Source organism: Chrysemys picta, chromosome 7, assembly GCF_011386835.1.
Source record: "Chrysemys picta bellii isolate R12L10 chromosome 7, ASM1138683v2, whole genome shotgun sequence".
Lineage (NCBI taxonomy): Eukaryota > Metazoa > Chordata > Testudines > Emydidae > Chrysemys > Chrysemys picta.
In genome coordinates this window covers 59,591,151-59,602,976 of record NC_088797.1, presented here as the reverse complement: position 1 = coordinate 59,602,976, position 11,826 = coordinate 59,591,151, and the positions used below count along the sequence as shown (strand labels likewise).

General features: G+C 44.1%; 1 protein-coding gene across 8 annotated transcripts in view; it reads left to right on the top strand.

Moving 5' to 3' along the window:
* MARCHF8 (membrane associated ring-CH-type finger 8) overlaps window positions 1–11,826 on the top strand; it is a 193,980-nt gene that overhangs the window by 78,620 nt on the left and 103,534 nt on the right. Inside the window, exon 1 of one of the 8 annotated variants that reach the window (XM_024111939.3) lies at window positions 6,418–7,649. The exons of the other annotated variants lie outside the window; for them this stretch is intronic. Within the exon in view, the coding sequence (XP_023967707.2) occupies window positions 7,620–7,649 (30 nt within the window). The 5' untranslated portion in view covers window positions 6,418–7,619. Of the gene's footprint in view, window positions 1–6,417; window positions 7,650–11,826 lie in introns of those variants that run through there. 8 annotated transcript variants of the gene reach the window in all.

Sequence of the window (11,826 nt, the reverse complement as noted above, 5' to 3'; positions counted from 1 at the left end):
TGTCAAGAAATTCATCATACGTCCTGTTACCTTCTCTTGGTTTCATCCTGTTATACCCCTTTGTACTATCCAAAACAATTCCTTTCCCTCCTTTTGGTTTAAACCTTTCAAATATTTGTAGACTGTTACTAGAACTGAGTAAATAACTGATCCCCTCCTCCCCGTTTCGTGGCTGAATCAAAAATTTTTTTTTTTAAATTGGGTGTTGCCCAAAACTAAATTTTTTTTCTTCTTTTTGTTTTGGGCATATTTTTCCTAAATAAATAAATAAATTAATGGAGATATCCTATCTCCTAGAACGGGAAGGGACCTTGAAAGGTCATCGAGTCCAGCCCCCTGCCTTCACTAGCAGGACCAAGTACTGATTTTGCCCCAGATCCCTAAGTGGCCCCCTCAAGGATTGAACTCGCAACCCTGGGTTTAGCAGGCCAATGCTCAAACCACTGAGCTATCCCTCCTGTTTTAAAAACTAAAATTTCAAAATGAAAATGTCAAAACTTTTCAACCTTTTTTTTTTTCTTCTTCATTATTTTTCTCCAGACCAAAGTATTTGCTGAATTTGACCCCTACCTGCAAATAGTGTTGATTGATCCAAAACTGCATTTTTGGCAGATAATCTATTTGTCCAGAAAATGTCACCCAGCTGAACCTGTTATTTTGTCCTACTTAGCTGAGTTGTACTTTTTCAGTCTCTCCTCACAAGTCCTTCCTGACCATTTTCACTGCTCTCTATTTACTGTCTTCATTTTGTCAATAACTAATAATGAAATGCCCAGAATTTCTTTTGAAATGATTGACAGTATTCACCTCCAGGCAAATTAAGTGTAGAGTGTCCCATAATGAAAGCACGTTAATCATGTTGCTCCTTAATTGTGACTGTTATACCTACGATTTCCTGACCTAAGACAAATGAGGAGCATAAATTGTTACATTACTTGAGTCCATTAGCTAAGGTGCAAGGAAGTGACCCATTTTACCACCAATATTTAAAAATGTTTTACCAGTCAGTGTTAATTAACCTCCTCATAGTGCAGGTTTCAGATTCTGTTACAGTGTTTAGCATAGACATCAGAGAGTTATGATTGGCAGCACAGAATTTTTCATAAGGTCTGAAAGCATGATTTGTGCAAAATGAGCAGATGGCCTAGCAAAGAATTTCCCCAGGAGACTGCAGTTATTCAAAAATGAGATATAGACTGTACAAGATTTGACTGTAAAATTAACTGGCTGGCCAGTGGCATAGGTATTTAACAAAAATGATTCAGCCTGGCCCCTAGCATAATGCTGCACACAGTATTTTAAGTCTCCCCTAATAACTGCACATGAATGAAAGACAGTTTTGCTCTGTAGGGTCGTTTTGCCACGCTGAAAAGCTGCTGTATCTTTCCGCTTACAGTGGCAACACTATAAATCTTCAGGCATGTGGTGATGCTATAGAGCTGCTGTTAATTTTAAAAGATCAGTTACTTGGCAGTTTGAGGACTATTCTCTTTTGATTTAAGAAAATAAATATAACGTTTTATTTCAAGCCAAAGGAGTTAACAGTACTGCCAACCCCAAGCATTCAAACAACATGAAGCATGCCCTCAAAAATCATGATTGACTTAAAATCCTGAAATCTTTTTAAAGTGATAACTTTGGAGTTCTTTTTATTTAACTTCTGGGTTTAGACACATTAGTGTTCATGTTCCCAAGATTTTTTTCCTGTAATCAGGTACTGGGGCTTTAAGGAAAATGCCAAAATATCGTGAGGCTCATAATCAAATTGTGAGATTTAAAAACCCTGAGTTAATTTAAAGCAGTGGTGCCAAAAATTTTCAGTTGCTCCCACCCAGCCACCCAAACCCCAGTCCGTGCCCCATGGGAGGCACGATCAGGAACCAGGGCCAGGAGCTGTGCCAGAGCTGCGGTCAGGAGCCAGGACTGGGAGCAGAGCCATGGCTGGAGCCACAGTCGGGAGCTGGGCTGGAGTCCGGGGCCACGGCTGAGCTTGGAGCTGCAGCTGGGGATGGGGCAGAGTTAGACCAGAGCTGGGGGGCAGAGCAGCTCTGGGTGGCCCTTCCTTCCCGCCACTCATGGGGCTGGCCTGGGCCCCGCCCACCCCCCAAACATTCCTCCGGGCATGCCTCACAGTTTTGGTTTAAAGGAATCCTTCAGAAAGAAATGGCCCTCCTTATCTTTTTAAAAGATATTTCATTACTCATGAATTCTTCATGGAATTTCTATGAGGCCAAATATACTATAAAACTCTCATTAGCCATGTTTTTAATCGAAATGCCCAATGAAGAACAAGTAAATTGTGAACAATACTTAATTACTCCCATGCTTGCATCAACATGTGTTCTGGTTTGTTTCTCATGGAACAGTTACATTCCTGTTGTAGCACATAATGGGACTAATGCCACAAACCTTGTGCAGGCAAGAGGCCAGTGATAGCAGTGGGAGACTCAAGGACTGGTAATAGAGCCCTTTGTTTCTCTTGCTACAGGGTCCATTTAAACTGAATGTACGTTCTCCGCTTGATGCTTGTGCACAACTCTTAAAAATAAAAGTGTACACATAGAAGGAAAAATAGACTCCATAGCATTAACCTGAAACACTGATGTATCCAAAGTGGGATAACAGATTTCCCAATGAAGATATTTATAGAAACTATATAAAAATGGCACCTTAATCAACAGATCTGTCCCCCTATATATTAATTCACAGCTCTGCATTCTTATAACAAACAAGTTTGTATAGTTCTTGTCACTCCTGTTAGCTCCACAGAACCAACCCAGTTCTTGGAGAGGAAGCTGGATTTGATTCTTGCTCATATATTATCAACAGATTTGTTAATAAAATTCCAGGTGCAGGACCAAATTGAAGACCAGGCACTTGCACAGGAACAATTGAGGGCAGAATTATGCTATATGGAATGTGTATTACTGGTGGTGATGCATGCACCAAAAACTAGAGCTTGTCTTTTGGGTTTCAGATGGAGTTTGCAGGACTGACATTCAGAAAAAAACATATTTTACTTGTAAACTAAGCAAATTTGATCTGGGACCATTAAGACACAATAAGTATGCTATCCTGCGATGCCATTGTTAGTCACTTTTCAGAGTAGTGCTGCATTGCCTGAGAATATTGCATGAACTCCGACAGACAGAAATTAGTATTTCACCTTGTTTCTTAGAAAACTTTAAATGCCATATTTCAGATATTGCAATATCTTGAAAATAATCTAAATGATTTTTGGGCAGTAATCCCCTACTTAAACGGCCTTTGATATAGCAATATCAGAGCACTCTGGACTTTTCTTCCCTGCCCCTCCTCCCCCAACTAACGATGTGTATTTCTGTTGGCTTCCTTCTTGAAAAGGGAGAGGTTTTTAATCTTAATCTTACATATGACTATGCTGTACTAACCTTTATTGCACTATATATAATGTAGAAGAAAGTGGCATACCTTTGGGAAAGAATGGATTGATGGGGCACGCTAACTTAGATTGGACAGCTCTTGCTGGACCCAGATCCTTTTCCTCTAGTGTAAGGCAATGTCCACACTACCCCTTATGTCGGTATAACTTGTGTCGCTCAGGGGTGTGACTAAACCACCCCCTGGAGCAACGTAAGTTACATCGACCTAAGTGCCAGTGTGGACAGTGCTATGTTGGCAGGAGAGCTTCTCCTGCCAACATAGCTGCCATCGCTCGTTAGGGGTGGATTAATTAAGTTGATGGGAGAGCTCTCTCCCATCGGCTTAGAGCGGCTATACTAGAGAGCTTACAACGGCACAGCTGCACCAGTGCATAGCCTAAGGCCTTGGCTACACTTGCAGCTGTATAGTGCTGTGAGGTAAACCTGTCTTCATACAGCCGAGTAGGGAAAGTGCTGCAGTCTGTCCACACTGACAGCTGCCAGCACAGTGGCGTGGCCACACTTGCAACATTTGCAGAGTCGGGAGTGGTGCATTATGGGCAGCTATCCCAGCATTCATGTGGCTACAACATGCTTTTCAAATGGGGGGGGGAGAGGGAGTGTGGGGGGAGAGAGAGTGCTTTTTGGAGCGTGTCAGCACTCTATTTTGCAAGTTCCGAACTCCTGGCCCCCTGCTCATTCAATCACTCACTCAAAGCAAACAGCAAACTGTTTGCTTTTTCTCTGTGGTACGAGCTTTGAAACCGGCACTTCAGCATTCCTGCAGCTAGTCACAACAATGGAGAGGATTGTCCACTTGACAAGGTGATCAGTACAGCGGGGCAGGTTGATTCCTGGTACACACTCACAGGGGAGAGTCGTAGCCACTCCACTGTATCTCTTATGCTTCTCGGGGAGGTGGAGTACCTGCACCGGTGTACCCAGGGAGATACAGTGCTGCAAGTGCCCTGCCAGTGTGGACGGGGAGTGAGTTACAGCGCTGGGGGAGGCTTTACAGCGCTGTAACTCGCAAGTGTAGCCAAGGCCTAAGCCTTTGCATTCCTGTTAGTAAAATAGGAATAGCAAGAGAGAGGGATGGAGAAAAGAACAGTTAGCGCCAGATTTTTAAAAGTGAAGAACTCTAGGGTTTTATGCAAAAATGTGCATGCAAGAGCACATTGAATTTGCATGCAGTTACTACAGTTGTGTTTGCAAGTGATTTATGCGCTTGCACAGTTTCTATAGTGAGTCTCATGATACATGGCAATAAAGCCTAATTGCATATAAACTAAATCTTTGGCCAAAAAAAGGGAGTGACATCACATGAACCCCTCAGTTTAGAAGAGAACTGGGGGTGGGATGGATGTGCTGCAGCAATGTCAGATCTTCCTGGAAGCAAGTGACAGTGAAGAGAAACTGAAGAGGGTCAAATCCTCCCACACCGCTACATGCGGCAGGTGCAGAGGCCCTGGAGATCTATGATACATTCCAGTGAGAGCATGACCGGGCCTGCACATGGCTAGCTAAAGTTATTCAAACATTCTGAGACTTCCATGATCCGTGCAAAAATGTTCTGTGCTGTGTTGCTTTCAAAAATTGACAGCAGCTAGACAGCAGGTATGCTGTGAGTGCTGCTTATTGTACTGACTGATATTTTCTCTTTGTTTCCCCATGCTCCGTTGTAGTCATCTTATACTGAGACTGGTAGCTCTTTGGGGCAGGCACCACCTTTTTGTTCTGTTTGTACAGTACCTAACACATTAGAGCCCTGATCCATGACTGTGGCACCTAGGTGCTGTCACAATACAAATAATAAATCATAATACTAAAGCCACCTTTCCTTTACAAGAAACTACCTGCCAGATGAGAACATGGACTCTTGTGTACAGACCTGCTTATTAAAGCTAAGTCATGTAGGGTTACCATTCGTCCAGATTCCCCCGGACATGTCCGGCTTTTTGAGCTAAAAATAGAGTCCGGGGGGAATTTGTAAATGTCCGGACTTCCCCCCCTCCCTCCCCCCCATGCAGAGCGCGCGCGGCTAACAGAGCAGCTGGCCAGATGGTGCCACTTACATGGGGCTCCGACAGCCAGAGAGAGCCCCCTCCTCCGCTTCCCCCTCCTCCCTCCTGCAGCGGAGCTCACTCCCTCCCTGCGTTCGCAGATCGTCTCCGGCAGTCTGGAGCTCCTCCCCCACTGCTGCCCAGCGTGCCGGGACGAGCGGCTCAGGCAGTTCCTGAGCAAGTTCACAGAGACATTAGGTGAAGAAAGACCAACAACAAGGGGCCCAGGGGGTTGGAGAAGGGGCAGGGAGGTTCTGGAGGGGGCAGTCAAAAGACGGGGGGGGAGTCGGGAGTTCGGGCGGGTCTTTCTGGGGGGGGGTGTGGATAAGGTTTTGGGCAGTCAGGGTACAAGTAGGGGGTAGGATCCTGGGGGGCATTTTGGGGGGGGTCTTAGGAGGGGGCAGTTAGGGGACAAGGAACAGGGAGGCTTAGGTAGGGGGTGGGGTTCTGGAGGGCAGTTAGGAGCAGGGGTCCCAGGAGGGGGCAGTCAGGGGACAAGGAGCAGGGGGTTGGGAGTTCTGGGGGCGGGGCTGTCAGGGGGCAGGAGTGGGGAGAGGGATCGGAGCACTCAGGGGACAGGGAGCAGAGGGGTTTAGATGGGTCGGGAGTTCTGGGGGGGGCTGTCAGGGGGGGAGAGTGGTTGGATGGGGTGTGGGAGTCCCAGGGGTCTGTCTGGGGGTGGGGGTGTGGATAAGGGTTGGGATAAGGGTTGGGGCAGTCAGGGTACAGGTAGGGGGTACGGTCCTGGGGGGCATTTGGGGGGGGTCTTAGGAGGGGGCAGTCAGGGCACAAGAGGCAGGGAGGCTTAGGTAGGGGGTGGAGTCCTGGGGGGCAGTCAGGGGCAGGGGTCCCAGGAGGGGGCAGTCAGGGGTCAAGGAGCCGGGGGAGGGTTGGGAGTTCTGAGGGGGGGAAGTGGGAGGGGCAGAGGCGGGGCTAGGACAGGATGGGGCGAGGCCAGGGCAGGATGGGGGCGGGGCTCCTCCCGTCCTCTTTTTTGCTTGCTGAAATATGGTAACCCTAAGTCATGTGAATTTGAACTGTTAACAAATGGACCAATTCGAGACCTGATAACCAAGTCAGAGCAAAGTCATTGCAAGCAACAGATTTGAAGTATTGCAGATAACAATAGGTATTGTTAAACATGCCACCAAGTTAATCATGCCCGCAAATAAAGCACATGAAGATTAGCCTTAAATTTGCACATGTAGTTGTGCTTCCGCCCTTGTGAAACGAGGTCCTTAAAGCCCTAAAACAAGTGGTAGTACTGTAGTAACTCTCAAAGTTATGCCAAGACATCTGAACTCTGTGCCCAGAGAAGAAGCATGTTAATTTGGTTGTTTATTTGTCAGTGTGGGGGAGGGGACAGGGAGATTTTTTCCCCCTCCCCCAAATTCCTCTACACAATCTGTTCCTGCTTTCTAAATAGTAAATTAACTTGCCAGCCAGAGAATACGTTTCCCCACTCCTTTCTCCTCTTCTGTTGTACTTTTCTGTGGTTTGCATAATTGTTTGCTTTCTATAACCCATGTTATCTACGTCCATCCTCAAGGTTGAGATCTTTGTGGTTTCCCTAGCCCACCACCCCAAGTAGATGATAAACAAACTACAGAACCACTGTACACATTTACTAGGATTATATAATCTGGTTGTACAGCTCAGTGCTAAACATGATCTCTTCTGCCTGTATCTCTTTGGATCTGAAAAGATCATTTAAAACAAACAAACAACCTTACTCTTTTCGGTGGTTTTCTTTCCTATATGTTAGTCATTCAGCTCCTTGGACTCTGGGAGATTTTATATGATTCAGCTTACAAGAATTGCTAAAGATTTTTACACTACAACCGCTGTTTTTGGTAGGGGAGGTGGAGATCAGCTGCTGGAAGGAATGAAGTGTGTTCTTGAGAGTTCTCATGCATTATTTATCACAGGCGTCTTTCATTGGGATCAGCTGGAGGAAGTAGTTAGTCCAGTTTGAGCTACACTAGTGTTGTACTTAGGGGGCTTAAACAAGCCCAGGCAAGTGCAGTACCAACTCTTTCTCTTCATCTGCAGGCAAATGTAGGGCAGTCAGCAGCTGTGCTTGCACAGCTCCCGTCTCTTTAGTCTGGATAGCAGGAGTCATGCAAGAAGGGGAAGCCACACTAAGGATTCACATATGCATCCGTGCTGGAAAATGAAGCTTCAGGTAGGAGAGTGCCTTGTCAGCAGAGTATCTTGGCTTATAGTTCACTGTAGGGATGGCATTAAGCTTTGCAGAACAAATCTGTGTGTAAAGTAAAGCAGTCTATCAAGACGGCCTACTATTGAGACTCCTCATTAGCGAGCTGCTTCAACAATCCCTTTCTGTGTGATACCTTGTTCAATTCTAATAATGAAACTAGATTTTTTTTTTAAATACTCCCTTCCCAATTTGTGCTAGCATTCTGTCCTTTGTAAGGCAGTAATCCTTAGAGAGAGAGAGAGCATGCTGTCTTCTAACTTTCATATGTTAATGCTAAAATATATTGAAACTATATTAGCACTTTTATCAATATTAAAAAATGTGTGTATGTGTGTGGGGTGGGTTAACATTGAGAAGATCCTGCTAAAATATAACTCTGAATGAGTGAGTGTGGAAAACCCCAATTTCCAATGATGCATCTCCACAATGCTGGCAGAATCTATTTTAAGTCGTGTTCATTTTCTACTAGATCCATGTTCTAATGCTGAGTGAAGAGTTCAGCATAAGATAGAGAAGGAGATATACAAAACCCCATAGAACAATAACAAAGGGTCTTTGTTCTATTTCTGAACATTATTTGCATTGCTGTGTGTGTGAGACACACTGACGTGATTTCATTTGGCAAGTACGTTCGAACATTGTCACTTGCTTTGTGTGTCTTATTTAGTATGGATGCTGTCCCTAGCTGTTAACTTCGCTGCTGGTTTTAAAGCGGGGGAAAAAGAGCTACAGTGGGCTGCCGGAAAACCCAGCGTGAAATAGCGAAGATTAAGAATCTGCTAGACAATTAGGACAAAATGGTGTGTTCTGATGCATAGACACTTTTTTTTTTTTTTTTGGTCGCTTTAAATCCAATCCAGTGTTTAGTAAATAAGCATTACTGATGGAAGCAGAAATTGTCAGATTTATGTGAAATCCCATGGAGAAGATTAATAATCACATGTTTTTGCTGAAGCTTGAACGTACATTGTATGCCAGTGTGCTTCTTTCCAAGATGATTCATTCACATAAGTATAATTTGTATGTATACATAGAGGTGGCTTTGAAATACCATATTCTATTTTTTTTCCAGTTCAGATTTTGAGTAGGTTTAGATATAAATTGTATGACACATGATAATTGCAGGATTTTTGACCATCAGAAGTGGTCACTTCCAGCTATTGTTTGCTGTACTTCATCCTTTTAAAGTTCTCGTGGACCAAATAAAATAATCACACTGGTATCTGATCTGTCCTTTATATTTCAGAGATGTGTCAATATCGGTCATAAATATGTATCTAAATGCGATTAACACATTGCATATCCAACATATATTTTATAACATTCTGTAACAAAATATGGTGCTTGAAACTAATTTATCTAACATTGTGCGGCAAAATTCATCCCTAGTACAACTCCATTGACTTCAGTGAACTAACTGAAGGAGAGGGCTTTGGACTGCTGTAAATAAAATCTGAAATGCTTTTATTTAACATTTCAACACCTGATGCAGCTGGAGTTATTCAAATTAATGTGATTTCCAGAGTGGGGTGTGGAGGGAGGAAATTGGGGTTTCTGAACTTTTGTGATTGATTCGCTGTGAATGATGTACAAAGGAAGGTCTGAAAGGTTGTTTTTCCAAAAACCCAGTTTGTTTTGTTTGCTTTTTTACAACAGAAATTCATAGACTATCAGGGTTGGAAGGGACCTCAGGAGGTCATCTAGTCCAACCCTCTGTGCAAAGCAGTACCAATTCCCAACGAAATCATCCCAGCAAGGGCTTTGTCAAGCCTGACCTTAAAAACCTCTAAATTCAGGTCGTCTGTCCAGTTTTTTCCCAGTAGTCTAGTCAAGTGAGATATATCTACACTGAGAATTTTAGGGAATTCTCCCACTGTTATCACACCACCTGTACAGCAATGGTGGAAGCGCTAGTGTGGTAAGAGTCCTGGTGTTTTTATCACTGTTTCCTCTAGCCCTCTTCAGAGTACATCTAGATGACAGAGTGATTAAAAACACCTGTGGCCATGCCAGAGCTAAGCCAATGATAGAAGAATTCCTTGCAATTCTTGGTGTACACAAGGCACTGGATACCTGGTAGGATTGTGACATCAGAGATAGTAAAATCTGTTTAATGGGGAGGGGTAATAATTTATATTCAAGCTGCTCAAAATTCTGTGAAATAAAATAGGTGTTAAGCAAAATAACAAATAAAAAACCAAATGCCTGAGAAGCAAGTGGGAAGGAAGACGTCTTTCTTAAAGATTCCCCACATTCACCCTTTCAGTTAAGGGCTGAGAAATATGCAGATTGTGATCTGAGCAAAGCTCTCTTTAGCAAAACCAGGAAAGATGAGACTTGTTACCTGATATTTTTAAAAGCGGGGGGGGGAAAGGGCACAAGTCCAATTTTCTTCCCCCTGTCTTCAGGTCACCTTTAACTGAGACTGAGACAAAATAATATTGGGAAATGATACTTTTCATGTTGAGTTCAAACTAAGGTGAATTTCCCAAGAGCTGCCATGATGAAATTAATGTGATAACCTGGTTTATCTATCACATTACCACTTTGGAGCTGAATATAAAGATTCCTATTGAAATTGGACAGGAATACGAAATAAACATTTCATATTTGCAGCTCCATATGAAAAGCAGGTTCTAAAGAATAATGCAATACTGAAATGAGGATAGTAAAATGGATCTGTCTGGTATAACGGTGACATTTGTCTGACTATAGCAAAGTGTAAATGAGGGTATTTTCAGGTATAGGCGCCTAAAACCATTGGGGAAAAAATAAAACTCGGCTAGAGTGTATCATTTCTGACTGCCTTTTGCCCAGTGTGGCCTGAGGTCTTGTTCTGGGCAGGGAGTCTGGTCAGAAGAATTGGGGGTGGAAAGGGCTCATATTGCAGAGACTAAGGCAGGGGTAGGCAACCTATGGCACGTGTGCCAAAGGCAGCACGTGAGCTGATTTTCAGTGGTACTCACACTGCCCGGGTCCTGGCCACCGGTCCGGGGGGCTCTGCATTTTAATTTACTTTTAAATGAAGCTTCTTAAACATTTTAAAAACCTTATTTACTTTACATACAACAATAGTTTAGTTATATATTATAGACTTATAGACAGAGACCTTCTAAAAACATTAAAATGTACTCCTGGCACGCAAAACCTTAAATTAGAGTGAATAAATGAAGACTCGGCACACCACTTCTGAAAGGTTGCTGACCCCTGGACTAAGGCCTGGTCGACACTGGGGATGGGGAGAGGTGAATAATGTAGCTGAAGTCAACGTACTTAGATCCACTTACCGCGGTGTCTTCACTGCAGTAGGTCAACTGCTGACGCTCCCCCGTCGACTCCGCCTGTGCTTCTCACTCCGGTGGAGTACAAGAGTCTACGGGAGAGCGCTCGGTGGTCGATTTATCACCTCTTCACTCGACGCAATAAAGCGACTCCTGCTGGATCGATCGCTCTGGAGGTAAGTGTAGACATCCCCAGAGTGGGGAGATATTTGGAGTGTCATATGACTGTGGGTGAGTTTTGATAGGGAGTGTTTCACTTGCCAGTGACTGGTAAGTTGGTGTGCAGCAGTGACGGGTAGAATGGGGAAGAGTGGGCAGCTGTGGTTGATGTATGGTTAATAAGGGAGCTTGTTTGGCATGACTTGATTGAAGGTAAAGACTTAAAATGCTCAATCTCGAAGTGACTTCTAGCAAGATCAGTAAAATGTTGGAGTTGGTCAGGTAGCCATGACCAGAGAAGGGTGGGTGGGTGGATAGAGGAGGGATATTGAGGCGTCTCACTGTAAGGAGAGAGCAGCAAATGGCATTTGGGAGCTGCACCATGACTTGGATCAGCTGAGAGAGGCGCTTCCTTGTCCTGAGAAGTAACTAGCTCCTGTGGCATCTGTTATGGCCCCAACAAAAGGTAATTCTTCAGCTCACTTAGGAGAGGGTGCAAGGGACCTAACTCAAGTTTCAATTAGAAATGTAGCTGTGTAAACGTCTCCAGACCTGGGCATTGGGTCTCTTTGTGGGGGGACCAAAGAGCGAGAACTATTTTTCCAACTGTGAAAAGAATGCAACAGTACACACACAGAAGAATTGAAAATCACAGTCCAGCATACAATCTGAACACACTTTCCAGCACTGCAGTATTTAAT